Genomic DNA, 25522 nt, shown 5'->3' on the forward strand with positions numbered 1-25522 from the left:
GCATAAAGTACCATACAAGTATTTTCTTCTGTAAAATTGCCTTCAATCTAGTCAGAAAGCAGATGGTTACTCCCATAAGATTCATGCCACCATTGCACCAGTGGGCATATCTTGCCTTGCATATTGGTTGAGGAATGCACAGGGTCCACAGTTTGGTAGGACTGTTGATGGTTTTTCTCCTCTAGCAGTTTGGCAGGAAGCAGGAAGCTTACAGCTCAGTTCTGGCAGTTTCTGTATGTCCTTCCATTGAAATGTGTAGTGTCTTCACTAATAGGGACTCACCATCTATTTTTGGTGAAGCTATCAAGAGCAATGGCAATAGCTTATATTACTGTGCATGCCTGTGTAGCCTCTTTGACCAACAACTCATTGGGAGGTATGTCATCCTTGCCACTAGAATTTATGATTAATAACTTATGATTTTGGGGACCAACTTTATCTACCCACATAGAGGACTTCATTCAAATAGTTTTAGAAAATACATATTTTCAGTGGCTTACCAGGTAGTATGTTTTCTTATGACATATGAAAATACCTTTATTTAGTTTTGATTCAATCTTTCACTCTCCTCTTGTCTCTCATCCCATGCTCCATCCCTGCTTAAACCACTCTTTCCTGCCATTATTTTCCTCTGCTTTCCTGCCCCATGTGTTCTGTTAACATCACCCCCCCCCAAAAAAAAAAGGACCTCCATGTATCACTCTTTTCCAACTTCCTGGCCTCTATAGACACTAACTTGCAGCCATTAATCTATAAGTTTGAAACTGCAATTCACATATGAGACAGAACATGAGGGTTTTGTCTTTCTAGGACTGGCATGCCTTACTCAGCATAATCTTTCCCAGTTCCACCCATTTTCCTGTGAATTTTATAATTTAGTTTTTCTTTATAGCTGAGTAAACCTTTATTGTATACATGTGCCACATCTTCATCATATCATCATCATTTGGACATCTAGGTGAATTCTATTTCATAGCTATTGAGAATAGATCAGCAACAAATATGGCTGAGTAAATATCTTTATAGTGAAATATAGAGTTCTCAGGGTATATGCCCAGGAATTGTATAGCTGGGTCATGTGGTACATCTGTTTTTTAGGGGTTTGAGAAGCTATAATACTGATTTTCATAGTAGCTATACAAGTTTCCAGTTCCTCCAACAGTGAATAAAAGCTCCTGTCTTCCCACAACCTTTCCAGCATTGTTGTCATTTGATTGTTTGATGACTCCATTATGACTGGAATGAGATGGAATCTCAAAATAGCTTTAACTTAAATTTCCCTGACAGATAAAGGTGTTTAACATTTAAAAAAAACCTTTTATGGCCCTGTGTATGCTTTTGAGAATTTTGTGTTCAGTTGTTTTACTCATTTTTATTGGAGTTTGTTTTCTTGATGCTTAGTGTTTTGAGTTCTTTATATGTTCTAGATATTAATCCTTTGTTAGATGTGTAACTGGCAAAGATTTTTCTCTCATTTTGTAGGTTGCCTCTTCCTATGCTGTATAAGGGCTTTTTAACTTTGTATGATCCCACTGTTTATTGTTGTTCTTATTTTCCAAGTAACTGGATTCCTACTCAGAATGGGTCAACAAATATAAGCCTATATCCTAGAGTATACTCACTACCTTTTTCCTTTAGCAATTTCAGAGTTTTAGGTCTTACAACGAGTCTTTTATTCCATTTGGAGTTGATTTTTGTTCAGGATGAGATATAGTTCTAGCTTAATTCTTCTACATGTAGATATCTAGTTTTCCTAGCACAGTTTATTGAAGATGCTGCCTGTTCTCTAATGATTATTCTGAAATCTTTGTCAAAAATCACTTGACTATATCTGATATATTAATACTTGGGTCCTCTGTTCTGTTCCTTTAATATACATGTCTGTTTTGTGCCAATACCATGCTGTTCTTTTTTTTTTTTTTTTGTCTATAGTTACATGGAATGATATAATGCTGGTTTTCTTTTCTTTTTTCCTTTTTGTTGTCCATGGTGGCATGTACTAGTACAATGGCTGTTTTTAATACTAAGGTTAGTATAAGTTGAAATCACATATGGTGATACTTTCAGCAGTATTCTTGTTGGTCAGAATTGTTTTTTACTTTCCTAGGTCTTTTGTTTTCTTTCTGATTTTTTTTTTTTTTCTTTTTGAGGTAGGGTCTCACTCTGGTCCAGGCTAACCTGGAATTAAATATGTAGTCTTAAGGTGGCCTTGAACTCATGGTGATCCTACCTCTTGACTCCCAAGTGCTAGGATTAAAAGCGTGCACCACCACACCTGACATTCTTTTTGAATTTTTATAAGTACTTACAGTGATAAACTTACCTCTTAGAACCACCTCCATTGTATCTCCTAGATTTTGGTATATTGTGTTCTCATCTTTATTCAGTTATAGGGATTTTTAAATTTTCTTCTGGATTTCTTCAATTACCAATTTATCATTCAAAAATGTATTCTTCATTCCATGAGTTTATGTGTTTTCTGTAATTACTGTTGCTATTATTTTTAGCTTGATTCCATTCTGGTCAGAGTTATTTCAGTTTTCTTATAATTATTTAACCTTGCTTTGTACCCTAATATGTGATCATTTTAAAGAATGTTGCATGGGCTGCTGAAATGAATGTGTATTCTGTTGTGTTTAGGTAGAATTTCCTATAAATATCTTTTAGGCTCATTGGATCTATGGTGTCATTTAACTTCAGTGTTTTTCTGTTTACTTTTTTTCAAGATGGCCTATTATTGAGAAAGAGGTATTGAAGTCACCCACTATTATTGTGTTGGGGGTTAATCTTTAAATTTACTTCTGAGAGGGTCTTGCTCTAGCCCAGGCTTACCTGGAATTCGCTATTTAGTCTTAGGCTGGCCTTGAACTCACAGCAATTTTCCTACCTTGGTCTCCTGAGTGCTGGGATCAAAGGTATATACCACAATACCCAGATGGTAGTGTTTCTTTTTTTTTAAAAATGAAATAAATGCCTAGAACTGTAATTCCTCTTCATGGATTTTTCTCTTAAACAGTATGAAGTGGCCATCTTTGTCTCTTCGGATTAGTTTTAGTTTGGGGCCCATTTTGGCAGACATGAGAATTGTGATACCTATTTGTTTCCTGATTCCATTTGACTGGGATATTTTTTTCTCATCCTTTACCCTAGAATAGTGTGTATTTTTCACTGTGCTTCTTAGAGATAGCAAATAGATGGAGCCTATTTTATAATTCAATCTAATACTATGTATCTTTTGATTGGAGAATTGAGACTTAATATTCAGGGTTATTATTGAAAGGGGTGAATTGATTCCTGACATTAAATTTTTTTATTTATTTATGAGAAAGAGAATAGGAGGAGAGAGAGAGAGGGAGGGAGAGGGAAAGAATGGGTGCACCAGGGCCTCCAGCTACTGCAAACAAACTCCAGATACATATGCCACCTTGTACATCTGGCTTATGTGGGTCCTGGGGAATTGAACCTGGGTCCTTTGGCTTTGCAGAAAAGTGCATTGACCACTAAGAACTATCCTTGCATGATTTATTTTCCCCTGTAGGTCCTTGAATGTCTTTATCCTTCTCCTGACTCTGAAGTATTCCTTCCAGTATGTTTTATTTTAATATTTTATTTATTTGCTTATTTTGAGAGAAAGAATGGGCATACCAGGGCTTCTAACCACTGCAAACGAACTCCAGATGCATGCACTACCTTGTGCATCTGGCTTATATGGGTACTAGAGAATTGAACATGGGTCCTTCAGCTTTGCAGGCAAGTGTCTTAACCACTAGGCTATTTCTCCAGCCCTCTTCCAGCATGCTTTATGGATCTGGCTTCATGGTCCAAAATTCAATTAGCTTACTTTTATTTCTCTTTCTATCATGACAACAATTTTGCTAAATATTGTAGTCTGCATTGACAGTTGTGGTCTTGCAGGACTTGAAATACAATATTTCAAGCCCTTTTGGCTTTTAAAATTACCATCGAAAAGCTAGTTATTATTCTAATACCCTTGCCTTTACAGGTGACAAGGTATTTCTTTCTTGGAGTTCTCATATTCTTTCTTTGTTCTGCACATTTAGAGTTTTTTTTTTTACAAATTTTTTTTTAATTTTTTATTTATTTATTTGAGAGCGACAGACAGAGAGAGAAAGACAGATAGAGGGAGAGAGAGAATGGGCGCGCCAGGGCTTCCAGCCTCTGCAAACGAACTCCAGACGCGTGCGCCCCCTTGTGCATCTGGCTAACGTGGGACCTGGGGAACCGAGCCTCGAACCGGGGTCCTTAGGCTTCACAGGCAAGCACTTAACCGCTAAGCCATCTCTCCAGCCCCATTTAGAGTTTTAACTCTGATTGACATGGGGAGTTTCTTTTCTGCTCCTATTTTGTGTTCTCTATGATTCTTGTACCTGGATGGGCATCTTTTTCCCTACTTTGGGAAATTTTCTGCTATGATTGTATTGAAAACACTTTCTCTTCCTTTGTAATGGAGTTCTTTATATTTCTTGTTCTTTTGGTTTCTGCTGGGACTTCCATGCCAAAGGGTAGAACAGACTTTGTTCTTTGAGACATGAAGATATAGAGGGAAATAATAAGGGGAAAAAAAGATGAAAGAGAGCTAAACAACATGGAGAACACAAAGCAATTACCCCACATCCTCAACACACACACACACACACACACACACACACACACACACACACACACACACAGCAATATAGGGTAAGTGTTGAGATAGGTGTTGGAAGCAGGATATATGTAGATAAAGAGCTGGATGGATATATAGGATTTGTAACCTGACAAGCCTAATTTTTGATTCTGGTCTGGATTTTCTCAGCTTCCCTTGGGAATTCTTCTCTTGCCAAGGATGGCCAGTTCCTTTTTGTTCAGAGTCTTAGTTTTGTAGCACACCCACTGTATAGAGATGTGAACTTTTCTTTCTCTGGATCCAAATCCACAGGAGTAAGTAATTTCCTCATTATTGCTTGCTGGGGGGGATTTTACATTGCAATTTAAACCTTTCTCAATGTGCACATGGTTCCATGGGCTGTTGAGGAGAATGTTAATTCTGTAAATGTCTGTTAATCTATCTTATAATTTAACTCAAATATTTTTCTACTTATTTTTTTGCCCAGATGACCTATTATTGGTGAAAATTGAGTGCTATAGTTGCCTACTCTTAATGTGTTACAATTTTTCTCTGAGTTAAGTAGAATTTCTAAAATGAGGTACACCTGTGTTTGGTACATACATATTTATAATTGGAATGTCCTTTCAATAGATTTTCCCATTAATCCATGTGAAGTGATGCTTTTTAAACCTTCTGATTAATTTTGGTTTGAAATCTACTTTGTCAGATATTTGAATAGCAATACTTTTTTGTTTCCCAATTCCATTTTATTGTAATATCTTTTCCATTCTTTTATCTTAAATAGAGTCTTTCTTTGCTGGTTTCTTGATGACAGCAAAAAGATATATCTTATTTACTAAACCAGTCTGTTAGTCTTTGAAGATACATTCATTGGGGAATTGAGACCATTAAAATTCAATTATCACTGACAAGTATGAGATAATACCTTCATGTTGATGATCTTGTAGCATTTGATGTTTTCTTAGTTTTCATTTGCTTAACATATGTTCTAGCATTATTTATTATTTTTCTCCCCTGTAGCCTCTTGCATGCATTTATCCTTCCCAATGTGAAGCATTCTATCTAGTATTCTCTGTAGAGCTGGCTCAATGCACATTGATTTCTTTAAGCTACATTTATGATGGGAAGGTTTTCTCTACCTTGCTGGAGGAAGTATGTCAGTGGAGGGCAGGCCTTGAGATTTTATACTTAAGACCAGCTTGGCTTCTTCGCTGCTGATGTGACAAGACATCACATTCAGGCTGTCTGTTCTGACATGCCTCCCTATTATGATGAAATGTCCCTCAAAACTACAATTCAAAATAAACCCTTTCCTTCAGTAAGCTGCTTCTGGTTAGATGTCTTGTGCCAACAATAAGAAGCTAGCTGCCATAGAAAATTGATATCAACCAGTAGGATCCTTGCTGCAATGAAGCTGAACATGTGGATTTTAGTCTTTGGAACTGGTTTGCAGGAAGAATATGGAAGGTGCTAGAATTTTGAATTAGAAAATCCTATAAGAAGAGCTTGATGGGCAATTCTGATGAGAGTTTCAAAGCCCTAAATTCAGAGACAAGTGTGGGCTGTGAAAGCTTGGCTTATGAGGTTTTAGAGGGGAAAGACTTTGCCAGGAACTGGCATATAGGCAATTTGTTTGAAGAAGCTTGCTACATTCCACCTATTTCCTTAGAACTGAATCCAAGTTGAATTCAGAAACAATGGGCTGTTGTGTTTGGTGGAAGAAATTGCAGAGCAGAAGGGTATGGAAGATGTAAAGTTTGCACAAAAGGAAGTGTGGTGGGTTTGAAGTCTCAGGCTCAGTGATGATAGTAGCTTCAGCTGTGATTCACAGAGATTGCCAACATTGATGATGGGCCATTTGCTCTGCATTGAGACAACAGGAGGAGTGCTGATCTTTTATTTTATTTTTTTTAATAATTTTTATTTATTTATTTATTTATTTATTTGAGAGCAACAGACACAGAGAGAAAGACAGATAGAGGGAGAGAGAGAGAATGGGCACGCCAGGGCTTCCAGCCTCTGCAAACGAACTCCAGATGCGTGCGCCCCCTTGTGCATCTGGCTAATGTGGGACCTGGGGAACTGAGCCTCGAACCGGGGTCTGTAGGCTTCACAGGCAAGCGCTTAACTGCTAAGCCATCTCTCTAGCCCAGTGCTGATCTTTTTAAAGGAGTGTGCATGAAGGAAGCGTGCTGAGTGCCCTGCTTCTTGATGACCAGCTTTATCCCTGCTGGATTAACCCATTTGGCAATGTCAGCCATCTGTACTGGTTTTGGAAATATGACAAGGGGAGGACATAGAGAGCATTTGAAACATAGTTCTGGAGATGGACACTGAGGTTCAATGATATGAAGTGGGCTCATAGGCCCTGCATGGAGGCTACAGTGGGCTATGGTATGGAACTGTGACGATGAACCATGAGTTTTAGAGGAGATTCCAGAATTTTGGAGATGACAGGACTATGGGATTACTACCAAAAGAATCTGCTGGTACGGAGCTCAGCACAGCTGGAGGCATGGAGCTTCCCATGTTCTCTGGTATCAGGAGAATGTCATTACAAGTCCTAAGCACACCTATGTTAAGTGAGTATTTAGAATGATTCTTGGTGTTTTTATGTGTTTGCTCATCTCTGCTCTGCTTTGTGCTGCTTGGGGTTCTGTCTTGGAGGTACTTGGTACTGCTTTATGGGTGGGGTAGGTGAGATGGTCCCAGTTCAGTTGCAGTTGGGCCCTGACTTACACAGGAGTCCCTAGCTCTAATGGTGACAACTTTGGCTATCCATGCAGGGGAAAGGAAAGGGTGCTAGGGAGAATCTGGTGGCTAAACTTGTGCAGTTCTCAGCTCTGAAGGCAGAAATATCAGCTGCTGTCAGGGGGTGGAATGCAGAGGGTGCTAGAGGAAGCCGTATGCTCTAATTCACAGACAGGTACTGTGCTCTAACTACAAGTCATTGACTACTCATGTGGGGAAGGGAGAGGGTGCTGGCGGGAAGCTGAGTACCAGAAGAGAGTGGATAAGGAAGAAGGTGATAGGGGGTGGCTGAGTGCCTAAATTCACCTTTCTTGATTTAATGCAACTTGTAGCTTCCAAGTTGATGTCCTTAAAAAGGCTTTTTAGACTTTCTTTTGTCCTGAGTTAACACCTTTTCAAAAATTTGTTCTGTAAGTGCATTTCATACTGTTGATCTATCTTCTTTTGATAAGGCATATAACTGACAACAGAAAACTGAAAAGCAATCAGGAACAGAACTGCTTGGTGGTAAATTGTCAGACACAGGCAGGGCCCCGTGTTAAAGCAGGCCTAAGCTATCACACATGACTAGGGGCCCAGGCTATGGAGAGGTTGCAGCAGCCTGAACCCCAGACTAATCTCGGTCAGACTAGCAGGAGTAAGGCTGCTCCCCCCTCGGAAGTTGCATTGAGTCTGGACCCCCGGAAAAATGTCAAATCTTGGCCCCGAGACCTACAGGAGTAGAGACACTCCCCCCCAGCCTAGGGTGCCTGGACCTCCAGATAAGACTTAGGCTTCCTGCATAGCCCTGTGACCCTTGGTCAGTTGCCTAGGAAACTCCTTATATGGTATCTGCCAGAAGCTTTCACACAGTCCATCCCCTGAGACTCTTCCAGCCACTTTGTAGATCACCTAACTCTCTCCCTCCCTATGTGTTGGAATGAACGTTCCTAGGCAAGTAACTTGTGAACCCACCAATCCCCTTAGGACCCTCTTCCCGCTCTCTCTCTTTCAACTGCTTATAAAAACTTGATCCCCAGCTAGGCGTTGTGGCGCAGGACTTTAATCCCAGCACTCAAGTTGTAGAGGTAGAAGGATCACCATGAGATCGAGGCCACCCTGAGACTCCATAATGAATTTCAGGTCAGCCTGGGCTAGAGTGAAACCCTACCTTAAGACTCCCTCTCCCCCCCACAAAAAAAGCTCAATCCCCTGACAAATGAACAAGCAGTTTTCTGAAGCCGTCTCCAAAATGTTTCTTTCTGTCACACTCACGTCCACTCAGGATCCTGCTTGACAGTTGTCTGGATGCCTCCGGGAGCTGGTGTGCAACAGCCCCCCGAGGGACCAGGCACCCACAGTAAATTGCTGGGAATAGCTATGGCTGCACATGTTTATAGTTGCTTCTCTTCTGGGTGGATTGATACAAGTTTCCCTGGCATGAATTTTATCCAAAACGTCTGGATAGTAGTAAGTGGAGGAATCTTTTCTCTTGGCTAAGGATCATCATGAGGGTCAATTTGAATGATTTTATGAGTTGGAGGCCCACTGTGCTGTCCTGTTTTGGGGAGTTTTAATACAGGATAGTGCTATGCCCTTGAAGAGAGCTGTTGAGGAAGGAAGGTCTTGTCAACTGAGAGTCTTAGAGGATGACTGGCAAACTTCCACCGGATTTTGGCGCATACTGCATTCTGGCTCCAATACTGGAGGTATTATGTTTCATGGAAAAGTAATTGTAAGACAAAGTGATCCAACTCAGTAAGAGGAGAGCCTCAGATGTCAGGCCTCAAAAATCTATTTGCCTTTGCAAAATCAATATCAAGGTATGCTTTCTTAGCAAGATCTTTTTTCCTTTTTCTTTTAAATCAGAGGACTAGAAGTTATCAACTTTAAAGAACTCAGAAGGAGAAGTGAGGGGGGCATGATACCTAATCAGACAGACATGATTAGAAAGTAGCTGTTGGCTGTTCTGTTATTGTATATGATTTCTCTGACTTCTGCCACCTCTGCTTCCCAAGTTTCTCCCTTCCATAGCTCTTATTTAAACTTCCCCTATGGTTCTAGAGATTGGGATAAACTTACTCATGTTAATGATTTGTAAGTTATCTTTATTATATGCTATTCTCAGACTTTTAAAGCCTTTTAAATGGGATAGAAGGTTGAAAAAAATTCCCTGTCTTATCTGTTCCCCAAAATGTTCCAGAATTAGAAGAAAAACTCATTTCAGAATGAACAGGTTTGTTCGATGACTAATGTTTTGTTGAAATCTCCCAGCAAGGAGTAAATTCTTTAGTCATTCAGAAATACCTACCATCCAATATATGTGAAGACACACTAATAGAACCTTTAAGAACACATGAATCTCACAAAAGATGTGTTTTTATAGTGATGTGTCTCACTTTTCCATGGTCAAGGATCAGGAGCATTAATTTAATCTAGGGAGGGTAGAGGACCATTGTATTAAAGCTGCTTCTTTCCATTTTGAAACACACAGATAGTGATGACGAGGTAGCACTTTGAAGTCTGAACACCAGAGCAGAGCATGCTTACCAGAGTGCTGAGAGAAAGTGATGAGGTTAAAGGTACCTCCCCATGGCTTCTGTGCTATTCTGGGGGTGAAACCTGGGAGAATCAGAATAGTCACTTAAGTGCTTAGTGTGTAAACAGGTAAAAGTTAGCCATGGGGTAGGCAAATGGGCAGCGTAATTAGTGAGAAACCTGTTATGGAGCAGGACAAGAGACTATTCTCCCTGTCTTGCTCAGAAGGAGCCTTAGCGACCCCATGGAGTCCACTGGGTTCCATATACATTCACTTTCTGTGAAGAGGAGAGCATGAAGAGAAAACTGCTCTTTCAGAGAAGAGGGCTGCATAGCTCTTCCTTTGAGAGGCCAGCTCAAGGAAGTGTGCACCTGTCATCTGGAGTTGGAAGCTTGTCTGTTCCTAACCCCCATGGACGGCATATGATAGATAGTCTTTAAGGTGTCCCAGGGGCCAGTTCTGTCAAATTCTTTTAACCTTAGCTCTTTAACATTATCAAGCCATGCACAAGACATTTCTCTGACCCATACACATAGCCTTCATATTGAACTTCTGTGATTGCCCTTATCAACTGCCCTATTTCTGATTCACAGGACTAGTTCTGTTATATAGGGTCACAGCCTCCATAGCTTGACCTTGATTTTGACCTTTAATTAAAAGAAGTTATTTTCATGGGGAAAGGAAGACTATGACTTTTTCCTTTGACTTCAAATGCCAAGATTCTTGGGAGCTGCCCACACACTATTCCATTCTGAATTTAAAATAGTAGGACAGAGCAGTTATTCTCTAACTACTGCAGTAGTCAGTATTTAATTTGCCTTGAAATTTGAGGAATTAAAACTTCATTAGATTTTTGGAATTTTGCCCTCATGTTATAGTAAATATGCACAAATTAGACTTCTACATCCTTAGGGAATTTTCTTGGACACTTTATAGGGGAGGGATTGCTCTCAAAAAGAATGTAGACAGGGCTGGTATCATTGAGGCACCCTTGCTGAGCTGAGGAGCTCACTGTTTTATCAGGCAATGAAAGAGAGCATAAGATTAAAATCCCACATTGCCATGCTCTTGCTCTACTTTTCTGCTTCGTTGTTTCTTATTTTCCTGTGTCATAATGTCCTTTAAAACTAGAACTTCTAAGTTTAGCAAGGATGAGAGGATGAGCACATAGTCCAACGGTGGGGGAGAGATATTTCAGAGTCTCACTAAAAGGAATTACACTTTGAAACTCTTATTCAACCTTTTATTTTTTTGGCAAATGAAAAATAGTGGCAAAAATCCTTTTATAAAGCATCAATATGTATAAAATGAGCTTTGAAGTAAATGGTCTGAATCCTTTGCCTGTCATGAAAGAGGTATCATGTCACAATAAGAATTTCAGATTCCCAGACATACGGCAACCCATTGGTAACACCTGTTTAGGTTAACATGGAATTTTCAGCTTCGCTGGTAGAGTGGTAAATGAGAGAGGTCAGCTCAATTATTAACTCACTGTCTAATGTCAGTGATATAAAATAAGGCAAAAGATGTGTCTTTTGTCATCTCAGTTCTAATTTTGTGTCTTAGGTACCATAAGATATTTTCTTTCTGTTGTTTTGCAAGGACATTTGCTACTCTAGGAAATATTTTATTCAACCTGGGAGTAAAATAGCTGGGTGTTGTGTGAGTATGCAGTTAAAGCCATCAGAACCTGCCAGAAGTTGGGCAAAGTGCATACCCACAGTGTATCACCAGCCAGCATCAATTCCAGTTGCTCTGCATCCTCGTCCAAATTTGATGCAGGTGGGGTTAATACTTTGAGAATTCCAAGGGGAAGTTTCAATTTCTGTTTGTGAAGCTGAGAGGGTTGGTACCCAACTGTAGTGACTTTATGAGGAGACTGAGGGAGGAAGGAGAGTCTAAGGCTGGGCTGCAGAGCAAGTTTATGTCTCATCTACAACTCAGGTTTTCTCTGTTTTTCCTTTGACTTATCTTTAGAAACTTTGGCTCACTATGTACCCCAGACTGGTCTCAAATAAATGATCCTCCTACCTTAGCATCCCTATGAAGACATTACAATTGTGATCACTAGGCCTGGATCCTTTGACATTTGTTTAGAAAAAGAGCATAATCCTAGCCCTATCTCCCAACCAGATAATTCTTTCTTTCTCCTTGAACATCTAGTCTTTGCTCAGCATAGGCTTTCACATAATATACCGCTTCCAGCTCTTTGGAGGTCCTGTGTCCCAAGCTTTCTGGTTTGCATGGTGTCTGATAAGCATGTTCCCAGTTTCATCCTTACTTCTTTGTAGTGAATAAGTCTCTTTTCCTCTACTTAAATCTTTTTCTTTTTGCTTAGTTTAAAGCAAATTGATAGTACTGTATCTTGGAATAGTTTTTTTTTTTTTTTAATCTTATTGTGGGGTTTTGAGATTTTTTTAGATCTCAGAGTTCATACCTTTTACTTAATTGGAGATAATTTGGAACATTCTTCAAATGACTTTTTCAGTCCTCATCCTCTTTCATGATGTGTGTACACTCATGCATACGTGCGCGCACATGCACACACACAAACACACATTGTCACTTATAGTTGTGCCCATGCAGCCCAATTATCTTGTATTCATATTCTCCATTATTTTCCCCAGATCTTGCTTTTTAATGGTTTCTATTGCTAGAACATGAAGTTGGTTTATTTTTACTGCCTCTAATATTTAGCCCATTTATTCCATCCTGTGCTGTTTTCAAAAATCCAAAGCAGAGTTGTTTCCATTCCTTTTAGTTTCATTTATGTTTCTTTTTTTCTTTTTCTTTTTGGCTTGAAGTATATCTAATTTTACAGTTTAGAATTTTTAAGTGCAAAACTCAAAAGAATTAAGATTTCTAATGTCATGTATCTATTACAGGTCCCCTATTCATTACGTTTTTCTTTTATACTTTTTGTCTTGCTTTTTTTTGTTTTCTCTCTTTTTGTTGTTCTTTTTAAGAGAGTGTTTCAGCATCTAATCCAAGCTGAACTAGAATTTCCCATCATTTCAAACCAAAAGTTTGTATCCAAAGTTTGTATTTATTTTTATGATAAAAGCAAAATTTAAAAAAAATGTTTATTTTTATTTATTTGAGAGAGAGAGAAAGGGCCTGCAGCCACTGCAAAGGAACTTCAGACACATGTGCCACCTTATACATCTGGCTGACATGGGTCCTGGGGAATTGAATCTAGGTCCTTTGGCTTTATAGGCAAGTGGCTTAACCACTAAGACATCTACCCAACCCAAAAGCAAGATTAAAAAAATTATTATTGACTATGAATAGACTGAAGATATTTTCTAGGCAGTAGATAATGTTTATTACCCATGTTTAGGCTGCTGTAGAAAATTCAGAGAATTTCGCAGCAGTGCTGTGCATGGCTTTGTTGCCATGCAGGAGGTCTGCTGTGTTTCCAGTTCTTGCCTCATTCTGTCCTACATCAGAAACATGTCTCTTCCTCTGGGATCACTTCTGTGGCCCTGTACTCCTTCAGTCTCCACAGATAGATCTGCTGAATGCATTCCTTCAGACTTTGTCTCTTTACTGACAAACTTCTCTCCTTCCCATGTCATCCTTTGGAAACATTTCCTACTGTTCAGCCCTTCTTTTCTTTAGCTCTTTCTCCTTCATTTCTATGATCAGTACCCCATGGGATAGAAGGCAAATCAGTGTGAGACAGGTTGACTCTTCATGCCAGTCCAGAAGGAGCATGTGATTTTTATGACAGTCTATGGTGATCTGTTTTCTGATACTCTCATCCCACTAAATAGCCCATGTCAAAGTCTCCAGAGACATCATGGTTACTAAATCTGGGTCTTTTGCTCTTAATCTTTCTTCTCAGTAGCACTTGCAATGGTCTCCTTTAACTTCTATGAATTCCTGGTTTAATCATACCCATGGTCTTCAGTCTCCTGTCTAGGATCCTGTTCCTCTACCATTTCTTCACACACCTGCATTTTTTTTATTAGTTATGTACACAGTGTATACAGCCTTGCTGGTACTATTGTTAGCCTCCCTGTCCTGTCCTCCTTTCTCTGCAGTGACCCTTCTCACTGGGGAAGGTGGGTTTTGCATTGTGGGGTAGCCATCAGTTATGGGTAACAGGTAATGTCCTGTGCATAATTACCCAACACGTGGATCTAACATTCTCTCCACCCCCTCAGTTTCTCTACACCATATGGCCCTTACGCTGTCCATTGTGAGACACCTCACAGATACCATGCTCTGAAAGCTTCCAAGGATATCTATCACTATGTACTCTCTGCCAGAACTTTGGCTGTCTACCCTATCTCTACCTGGATGGTGTCATAGAGGTGTCTCAAACTTGGCAGGTCCAAAGTACCATGCTCTCCATTTTTTCTGGAGGAAACACTTCCACTTAGCAGAAATCTGACGCCATCATCTGTGCATCCCTTTCATCACAAATAGGTACAGAAAGCTGTATTTCTTAAAGATTTGTGTGTGGGGGGGGGGCTTGTCCCCTAGATCAGCTCTGTCAATCATTGCCTATACTATTTAAATGGCCTCTTTATTGGTTTCATCATTCCAGTTTTGCTCTCTTCTAATCTGCCCTTCACATTATTGCCATGGAGTTCAGACCTTCTGTGGCTGTCTCAAGGAAAGCTCTTCATCAGCTTCCATGGTCAGTGTGAGAACACTGGGTGTTGGTCTGCTGATTGAACCTTTCTACACTTTGCCCTGCACTTGCCTGCCCAGCTTCATGTCTCCATCACAGGCTAGTTATCCCTAGCTTGCGTTTCCTGACTTTTTAATGCAGTGTTTGACTTTCTTCCTTGCCTTGTGTATTGTGATTTGCATTCATCCCTGGGCAAAATGTGTAACACAACACTAGAAAGTTTTAAAAATATGACTTACTTATTTACCAGTTTGAAGAATACTTCTCCTACCCAGGATTTTAGGGCACTGAGCTACATGCCTCTACTAAGAAAATAGTTCATTTAAAGACAACCATATAACAATAATTTTTCATGAGAACATTCTTTTTATGGTTTTCACCTGTAAATGCTGGTTCTTGATTTTGGAAGGGCAAGTCTGATATGCTTTGCTATGATCATCCACCAAGTATTTGAAAACATCTTTGCTTTCTTTCTTCCTGGGTCTCTCTTCCAGTAACATTACAGGTTATTTCAAACATTTCTGTTATCCCATGATATCAACTCTCTTTGCCTTTTTGAGGCATCTTTACTTGGCTCCAGATTGCCTGTGTATTTGTGTGATTATCAGTTTGTCCACCTCAGAAAGCTTGCAGGGCTGTTTAATGGCAGCCATTAAGGTTCATGAGAGCAGCCCACTATTACAGTAGGTGTATGAGTAGTAGTGTCATTACTGACAACGTGCTAAAGCCAGTCTTTGTTTCTAGCTGTTGGAGGAAATCATTCATCCCTAATATCTGTCCTGTTGCATTGTAGTTGAAAGCCAAATTCATTGACTCAGTGCTTGTATAATGACATTTTTTTTTCACTTGGCTAGACTTTATTGGCTTTCACTGGGGGCACCTCCGTTTGTACTCTGGAAGGGCTCTTTGGGTTCCCCTGGGCATTCTGCTTCTGTCTGTCTGGCTGCTGCTGCTGCTGCAACTTTTAAGTCCCATTTTTTGCTTCTTCAGCTTTTGCACCTCCTGGTAAACCCAAATGCTCAGGGCCTTCTTGGCCAGGAAGTGGTGGTGGGTACAGAGGGGAAGGTGTATCCAATGCCCAGCTCCCTGCTTGTCTTCTCAGACTTCCAAGTTGGTCATGCAAGGTTCTTGAGCATCTTTCTTCTCTGATCAATGCTCATCAGCAGATGGTGCTCATGGGCTTCATCCTTCCAATGCTTCTGCATGAGTTCTTCATAACTGCAAATCTTGATGGTCAAGGCAACCACTCGAGCCTCCAGGGAGTTGGTGTCCTCAGGGTTTGCCATGATCTTGTTCATAACCTGTTCCTGCTTGGCTTTTTGCTTCTCTTTCTTGTTGGCCATTTTCAAAGACAAGTTTCTTTTCACAACATCATCAACCTTCTCCACTCTAGGGATATTCCAGTAGTCTTTGAGCAGTGTGGAAGTGTGCTTGGAATGGACTGGTTTCTGGATGGTATATCCATGAGCCGCCGGCAGACAAAGACTCCAAGGCTACAGGCTACACAGGGTGGAGCGAAGCTTGGCACTTACTTCACCCGACAGGCCAAAGACTGTGGCCTGGGTCACTGCCTGGGCTCTAACTGAACTCAGCGCTCTACATACTATCCTCAGTATGGTGACTTCTGGCCACCTGGGGCTCCCCACCCTGGCCACCATTCCCTTCACGGTTACAGATGGGTTACAAGGGTGTTGTCATGATGATTCAGGCTCCTAATTACATTTTTGACCCATTTTTTTAAAATCCCTGTTACATTTCATCTTATTAAAAAAATCTTTCTTTTGTGAATTTTGATTCTCATCATATAACACTTTCCATCTTCCCCTCTGCTTTACGTTAATGTAAACTTATACCACTGAGATTGTTTGGGATACACACAAACACATCTATATATACAAGTACATATGCAGTAGCAATACTACTAGATAGCATTTACTGAGAATTGACTATATGCTGGTTATGTACTGAGCACTATAGCTCAACCTTCTCTTGTGTTACACACACCATCTTCAGGGAGACACTAATAAGAACTTTATCTTATACATGAGGTGCTCACTCAGATATAGGTCCCTGATGGCTACTTCTATAAATCTTTCAGTTGATGTTAATTCACTTATCAATCTGAGTAGTCTTTTAAGCAGTGGCTAAACATTTCTTTCCTTGTATTAAAATACATAAATATTTTAAAACATATGCAAGAAGTGTTAGCTTTCCATCATTGTGAAAAAATTCCCTCTTAAAGGAAGGGATGGTTTAATTTTGGTCACAGAGGTTTCATCTGTGTTTTAATTTGAGCCCAACACAAGACAGACTGCCATAGTGGTGAAAACATGTAGAGGAGGGTGCCACTTAATGGCCTGCAGAAGACAGGAGAGAGGAGGATAGAGGAGAGAGGGCTATTGGGGACAACATGGTGTCCCTAAGGAATGCCTGCAAGAGTCCCTTCCCTTCAGCTGTGTCTAATTTCCTGTTTTCATCAACTCTTAATGGACCATCAAACTATGAACCCATTAGTAGATTAATCCACTGATAGGGACAGACCCCTCATTATCTTCCCTAAAGCCTATACCTGAAATAAACTATTCCACATTCCTTTCATTTGGAACTCCTAACAGCAGAGTGGAAACCACTTGTACAAGGCATTTTCTAAAGTCAGTGTTGAGGAACTATTGTCAAGAACAATGTCACATCCTTGTATTGCTTGTAACTGAAGTTCTCTGATTTGTGATTCATAGACCTGCCTTCTATATTCCACTAGACTACTAGATTTGAGGATAAGTGCTAGGTCCTTGTTTTATTGTTGTATTTCTGGAAGCCTAGTTGTTAGCCCGAGACTTTGTGTATACTGCGGCCTCTTTGAATGTTTATTAAATTCAGGGGAGTATCAGAACATGGTGTGAGGCAATGTGATACTATCTCAAGGCAGTAGTAGTACCTTAGCCACACAGCTGTACTTCATTGGTTAAGACACGACAAAATGCCTATTGTGCATCAAAATTTTTGGCAGCTGCTTTGAACAAAAAGAGAAGCAGAGCTTCAGTCTAAGTCACAAGCAGCCTTCTACAGGAGACATAAATATACACATAAATACTACATAAAATCACATAGCCCATGGGTGTGCATCTGTGATTAAAAATCAAGTCTATTCAGCTCTAAAGCCATCAAGATGGATCCTTCCAGAACAGAAAAGCTAGCAGTGCTGCGGGTGGACTTGCCTTCAGCCTTGCTCGCCTCCTCACGGAAGGTGCATAGCTTCTTTGAAACCATAATTCAATCAAACTGTTTTGTTTCATTCAAAAACTAGGTGCTCCAGAAGCTGGGAAAGGCTGATGAGACTAAAGATGAGCAGTTTGAAGAGTATGTCCAGAACTTTAAGCGGCAAGAGGTAAGTCCAGCTCTCTACTCTCTGAAGCAGGAGAACTTGTTTCTGTTCCATGTATGATATGTCTTAGACATTCCCAAGGTCCATGCATTGAAGTATAACCTCTGTTTTGAAGTGTTAGGGTGGCACGTGAATCTACTATGCTGTTTTGAGATGTGGATTTAGGAGATGATATAGCCATCAAGGTGGGATCCCATGGTTGAATCCCAGTGACTTTATTAGTAGAGACAGAGACACATGCTCCCCATCTCTTGCAGGTGATTCCTTGAGCTGCCTCAAGACTGCTAGTAAGGACGCTGTCATGACATGTATTCATGAGCTAAAATAAGCCCCTTTTTCTTTATAACTTACTTAGTTTGTGGTCATGTGTTATTGGCAGAAGAGAATGGACTAACAGATCCTAACAAAAACATGACCGAAAACAGAGCAGAAGGTTGGTGCTATACTGAGGACGTGGTCTGCTGATTCTGAGATGTTTTGTGGAGGACATGGGAGAGGCAGTGGGGGTCACAGGAAGTGAGTTTGCAGTGTAGAATTTCAGGAGATAAGATGTTGCTGCTCTGAACCTTTTCCACAAAGATGACTGATCTAAAGAAAAGATGATGCTTTTGATAATTTATATCCCAAGGAGCATCAGAGAAGCAATAAACCTGTCTAGCAGAGTTATTATTTTGATTGGTGCATGTGTTAAGAGCATGCATCTTGAAAGTAGATTACATCTCATCTAATGGGTTGAAACTCATTCTCAATGGAAGAAAGCAAGCTTTCTAAATGTATAACGTATGAATAAATATTCATTATATTCATAGGTACATGGTATATCTATGGCATTAGAGTTTCAGGGTCTTTATGGGAATATGTCTATTAATGAGACTCCTAGTAGATGAGAGTGATACATAAGGTTGAGACGTACAGTTCAAGATGTTTATTCTTTTTGTGGATGTTTGTATAAGAGACCCATGAATGAAGACAAACACCTTTAAATGACCTTTTCTGGTCACTGAAGCTTGGATAATTGACTAGAATAAGGAAGGACCTAGGCTTAGGGGTTAAAACTGCTAGTTGAGATTGTAGTAGAGGAGAGGAGGGAGGAAGGTAAGGCCAGCAGATTCTGGAACATGGATCTGCACATGGGGCTGGTGGATGAAGGTAGACAGCCTTTCCTGCTGTCACAGAACTGTCTTTCCACACAGGAAATGATGAGCCTAGGGCTGACAACCAGTAGTGGAGCTCATGTTACCCTGCTGTGCTCTGCATGCCTTGGAGGTTCCTTTCCTCTTTGTTGTGCTCTCACCAGAGATATGCTAGTGCTTCTCCTCATGGAGAGCGGGTCTGTGACTCAGCAGCTGTAGAAGATGCAGACCCATCTCCACTCAGCATACTCCTACATATTTCCCGTCATATCCATGACCAAGCAGTGATTATGCAGATGAACTCAACTTACTACAAACCATGGTGGTCTTATTCTATCTAAAAACTAAAAGGACAGGAAATTGGAAAACAAGACAGTAATTAAAAAAATAAAAAGATGCCAGGTGTGGTGGCACATGCCTTTAATCCCAGCACTTGGGAGGCAGAGGTAGGAGGATTGCCTTGAGTTCGAGGCCACCTTGAGACTCCATAGTGAATTCCAGGTCAGCCTGGGCTAGAGTGAGACCCTACGTTGAAAAACAAAACAAAACAAAACAAAGCAAAATAAATAAATAAATAAATAAATAAATAAATAAATAAATAAATAAATAAAAAGATCATGCCCAAGTTGCTGAATATTGCAGAGGACTTTAAGTTAATTGTGGGGGGGGACACATAATTTCTACAGATATGTTGGATCTGGGCCAACAGAAAAAGGTTTGCCTAGTGACCCAGGAGAACCGTCTATATATTAACACCTGCTCTTCTGTGGAGAGTTCTCCTGCCTTTTCTCCTAAACTTGGCCAGCACTCATAGATATCATTGTCTTAAGTTGTACCTCCAAATCAGTGCCTTCTCTTGGTCCAGACAATTCTTAATGTCTGCTGTAAGATTGGGCTTAGACTGAAGAAGAGACCCAAGGTTATGGTTTCCTTTTCTCAAGGATGCATGCTACACTCTTTAAAGTGAGTCTTGTCCGCTGTATCCCTGTGCAACCACTGCTTTGCCAGGATTTGTTCCTTATCACTCTTCCGACATCTAGATATTGTCCAGAAAGAAGCCTGACTGGAGCAGCATTCTGGTCAGCAATGCATCCATGTGTAGGAAACACTTTGCATTTTCCAATTGCAATGAATTTTATCCATCTTTTGTCTACTTTCTTGAGTAAAGCAGGTAAGAAATTTTTTTTGTATAAAATACTAGATAAAAACACAGTTGGTTATACCATCAGTTATTTCAGTTAAATGATTCATGCTGCTAGCAAATAAGTGTAAGGGTGACTTTAAAATTACATTAACATTTTTTTGTTAATTTTTATTTATTTATTTGAGAGTGACAGACAGAAAGAGAAAGAGGCAGATGGAGAGAGAGAGAGAGAGAGACAATGGGTGTGCCATGGCCTCCAGCCACTACAAACGAACTTCAGATGCATGCACCCCCTTGTGCATCTGACTAACATGGGTCCTGGGTAATTGAGCCTCAAACTGGGGTCATTAGGCTTCACAGGCAAGCACTTAACTGCTAAGCCATCTCTCCAGCCCTAAAGTTACATTTTATTTTTTTTTCTTTTTTATGAACGAGACAGAGAGAGAGAGAGAGAACAAGAGGCAGATAGAGAGAATTGGCATGCAAGGCCTCTAGCCACTGCAAACACATGTGCCACCTTGTGCATCTGGCTTTACATGGATACTGGGGAATTGAACCAGGGTCCTTAGGCTTTGTAAGCAATCACTTTAACTACTAAGCCATCTCCCCAGCCCACAGGGATTACTCTATTAAGCCACTTTACATCTATTCTTGTCATATGCAGCTTCTGAATGTGTTGGGGCAATGGCTTATCATCATCCTTGATGGCTTACATCTTATTCTCTTGAGAAACATAGCAGACTCCAATATCTCAGTAAAACTTAAAATTTTGAACAAGCAATTATATGTATTTTTTTAACAGTAAAGCACATAAGCTGGAAATGTAGGTTATGTTTCTTACAGAGTCTTTGAGAACACCCTTTGGCTCACTTTGAAAATATTTTTACATCAGAAACATCTTGTATTTCTACATACTCATCTTGCTATCTTTTTTTTTTTTTTCTGTAATCAGAAAGACTAAGTTTGTAGTCATTATAGCGGAGTGGAGGCAGAGGGTGCCTTATCCTGCTCTGTGATTTAGAGGAAGGAGAGGAAAGGAAAGGAAGATTAGAGGGCAGTAATGAGAAGGATTTATTAATTTTGATGGTAGCATATTAAACATTGAGAACTATAGACAATAGCTGTATGTATTTATGTGTATTGATAGCAAAATCCTATGTACTGGTGTTTGTAATGGTTAGTCTTTTCAACTTGACTGGCTTTATAAGCTGGCTCCGTAAGCATGCCTCTGATATTTTGTGAGTGTATTTCCAGAGAGGATTAGGGAAGAAAATCTCACATTGAGTATATATGCCTCCACCTCACAACCAGTGGAGCTGGATGGAACAAAAGTGAGAAGAAACCGAGGTACTCTTCTCTCTTCTTTGTTGCTACCTTGAGGTGAGAAACTGCTTCTCCATTTCTCCTTCTGTGATGCTCTGCTTCTCCATGCTCAGAAATAACAGAACCAGCTATCTGTGGGCTGCGATCTTCAAACTGTGAGCCAAAATAAATCCATCCTCCTTTAACTTTTTTCCCTCTTGGGTGTTTGTTTGGTCACATTAGAGAAAAAACATTGAATGTGAAAATAGTGCTTAATTTACACCTGCTGCATTGTTTCAGCTCTACAAAATATATTATTCTTAGTATTTCAACATGACGAATCATTACCTTAAAGGCAGAAGTTACCATCTCCAGGTTTCAATCTCTGAAGATATTCTCTAAACTAGGAAATCTAGATTCCATATTTTCTCATTAATAGATACTTCTAAATCTCAAAATGATGCTATTACCAGAATAAAATTAATTATGTTTGAATTTCTTCATTATACTATATCATGTGATTACCCTCAAAATTTATATATATGTTAAATTCCCACAAAATTCTGAGTCCTCCTAGATGCAGATTTGTGCCTGCTTGTGGACATTGGCAGCAAAGAAAGCAGAAAGGTCTGCCTGTAAGAAGCTGTAGCTTAGCTTTCATTTATTCCAGTGGCCCATTTTCCCTTTGCTCTGAAGCCTCTTTTTCTAAAAAGATGGTTTGTTTGAGACAGGTTCTGGATGGAGAATCTACATGCACTGTGCTCGTTGTCCATTGGATTTCCAACTTTTGTAGCCCAGATTTCACAAACTTCTTAACAAAGAGTAAAGGATAGGTGATGGTAGAAAAGAAGGAAGAGTGTGACCTCCTTCTATAAAGAACTTGGAGGAATGGTTATAGAAATACAATAATAAGAAAAAAATACATGGTGCAATCCTTTCTTGCTAAAGTGTTTCCTGCACCCCTTCTGGTTGTCTTCCTTATAAGAGCTGCTAACAAGTGGCAACACTGGCTGGTGTGACACCAGCTTCTTTGACTTTTTGCACCTGCAGACAGACCCCTTAGTGAACAGAGAAAAAGGGTCCCCCAGTGAAAGGAAGGTCCTTAGCATTTTTTTGCCTGCTAATGAACTTAATTTTTTCTGCTAATAAGCTCATCTTTTGCAAACTTGCTATCTACAGCAAAATAAAATTAGTTGGACCCAGATCACCAAGTACCGAATCACATCATGATGAGTACAGATGTGAACTTCTTCGTACAGGGCAAATCCAAGAGCATTAACTTCAAATACAGGAAGAGTGAAGCTTGACTCTCCTCGTGTCTCCCATTGATTTTGATGTCATGAACTTGAGTATCTCGTGTCTTTTTAAAATGCTTAGGCACAGATGTATTTCAGATCTTGAAGTCTTTGAACTTGGGAATATCTGGATCAATTTTATAGACTGAGCACCATTTATCTAGAAATCCAAAATGTGAAAATTTCTAAATTCAATATGACAGTCATACAATCACACAAAAAATTGAGTTTTTGAGGCTTTCAGAATTTGTATTTTACAATTAGGGTTTCTAAACATGAACAAAGTAAGAAGAAAAGAAATCACAGGACCAGGTCATTAAACTCAACTGAGGTCCTGGACTGGGGCTCCTGCTTTGCTGGTTTCATCTTCTTACCTCTATGGGACCTTATGGGCTACACTAGTGTAAATGTCACAGTATGGTGGAATTAGCTTTGATTACCCTTTGTTTACCATGGCCAGTAAGAGAAATGATAGTGAGATTATTAGTGCTGGGATAAAGTTCAATCAGGCTATGGTAGCTCTGAAATTAATCAATGATTTATTACTTAGAGATCATAGTTCTTCTGTTATCTAATCCAAGTATTTTTATCTAAGTCAGTATTGTTTCACATCATGTTGAAAAAAACAAATTATTTGTTTACAACCATGGGAAGAAGGAAAAATAAAATATCCAAGGTGCATTAACATGGGTATACCAGAGCTCTTTAAAATCCCATGGTCCAAGTACTTGAAGGGGCATGGTGCTGTGTTCATGATCTTTCTTTAACAGTGTGCTATGAAGTGTTCAGTGAGGTGGCTGAGTACTTCATCAAGGCAACTGTTGTAAATGGATTAGGCTTATATTTTTGGACCCTTATGTAAGGAGCAAGACTGCTACAAGTGGAAGGAAAGGAGGGTGTTGTATGCAAAACAAAGACTGACTGAGTTATTTGGTGATTATGGCAAAATATGATCTGGAATTGCTTCAAGAAGATGCACATGACAGCCTCTTCTGAAATCATGGTCACATGTGACTTCTCCAAGACATGATTATTAAGTGCTTACTGAGTACAGGGAATTTCTGTGGTGGTGGGGGGAGTATTCAGCAATTCAGACATAAGTCCAAGCTTTGTTCTATTTAATCTATATTTTTCTATAAATCTCTCTAGCAGTAACATGATGTTACTTATTCCCACCACCATGATATGATTTGGTATAATAGTTTCTTCACTTAACTTTAGTGCATGAGTATACTCTAAATTCAATACATATTCTTATAAAAATAACTCACTTCTATGCCACCTGGACTCCCCAAGGTGAAACAATTAGACATTGCTACAACTGACAAAAGTTGCTCATTTACTACACTAAATACCATGAAATATTTTAAAACTAGCTATAAGGTTCTTAGTGTAATTTATTTACATATAGTTTTATTCACCATACGGCAATCATAGAAAAAGAATTTAGCCACTAAAGGATGAGTGTTACTCTCCTTTGTAATACTTTTTCTGGGAACATGTGTCTTATTTACATAAATAGATGTAAAGGTCTTTAAAATTAAAGAAACCTACTAGAATAGTCAATGTAGTTGGCTTCTATGGGAGGGAGCAGTTCTTGGATACCTTTAGGCATGAATTGGCCCTTACTCAAGCATTGTTTTTTACATTTCCCCATATAATTTCATTTCCAACACATCCATTAAACAACTTTGCTTTCTCTGGCAAAATGAGTCTACCTACTCTATACAGATGTTGGAGTTGCTGTCCCTGGTGCCAGATGGGCAAAGAATAACAACTTGCTGGAAAACCTAGCCATCTTTTCACCTCTTTACTCTCATTTGCTCTGTTTCATCAGCTAGCATGTACCCTCAGTGCTATCCTGTGGAAATCAAATCTCTCAGATTAATGACACTAGTTTTAGCATCACAGTTGTTGCCATTTACACCAGTATCAATTCCACATTGCAGAAATCATTCCTGAAGCAGACTTTTCATGTGTCTCTGAATCTTTCCTTTAACCTATCCTATTATGTTACTTACCTTTTATTGTCCTTTACTGTTAAACATTAATTCACTATGCCAACTGCAGAGGGATTGTAAACCCTTCCTCATCATTCATTTAGAGACAAATTCCACATACACATATCCCAAATTCACCTTGTGAGATAAACTCATTATATCATTTGGAGGTTCCTCTCTCAATGAACCCCAGATTGGCTATGCCATTCTGGTAGTGAGGTACAGAGAAATTTGCATGTATCCCACTTAAGTCTAGGAAGAGTTTCTGAAATGGTTGTGAACATCTGCATAAGTGAGATTCAGTTGGTTTTGGATTTTGTATCCTTTCTCTTGGTTCTTGATTCTTATATATTCTCTGGTAAGTCACCTTAAAAACCAAGGGCACTGGAGTAGCAATCTAAATGATAGAGACACATTAGAAAGAATTTCTTATGGTAGCTGATTGAAACTGTGTTTCAAACACAATGTATTTTGGATCAGTATTCTAGGATGTCAATCAACATGATACAAGTCCATGAACTCTCTATGAAAAATTATAGAAGTTCCCAATAGCCATCACTGAGAGACCTTTTAAAATACAAATCCCTGGGTCCTATTTTTGACTTCTGAGTTAAGTCATAGATTGACATGGGCCCCCAAAATGTCATCCTGTGATGTTATCAACCAATCATCCCAGAAATGATCCTGAGATTACACAGAGACTTTAGCAATATGGTTTCATTAAT

General features: G+C 39.5%; 1 protein-coding gene and 1 pseudogene across 1 annotated transcript in view; one reads left to right on the plus strand and one right to left on the minus strand.

Annotated features, from left to right (window-relative positions):
* Positions 1-25522, plus strand: part of Amph (amphiphysin) — a 183928-nt gene that overhangs the window by 66028 nt on the left and 92378 nt on the right. Inside the window, exon 2 of the mRNA XM_004668847.2 lies at positions 17846-17926. Within this exon, the coding sequence (XP_004668904.2) occupies positions 17846-17926 (81 nt within the window). The remainder of the gene's footprint in view (positions 1-17845; positions 17927-25522) is intronic.
* Positions 15409-16199, minus strand: LOC105944798 (annotated as a pseudogene).

Source organism: Jaculus jaculus, chromosome 16 (genome assembly GCF_020740685.1).
Source record: "Jaculus jaculus isolate mJacJac1 chromosome 16, mJacJac1.mat.Y.cur, whole genome shotgun sequence".
Lineage (NCBI taxonomy): Eukaryota > Metazoa > Chordata > Mammalia > Rodentia > Dipodidae > Jaculus > Jaculus jaculus.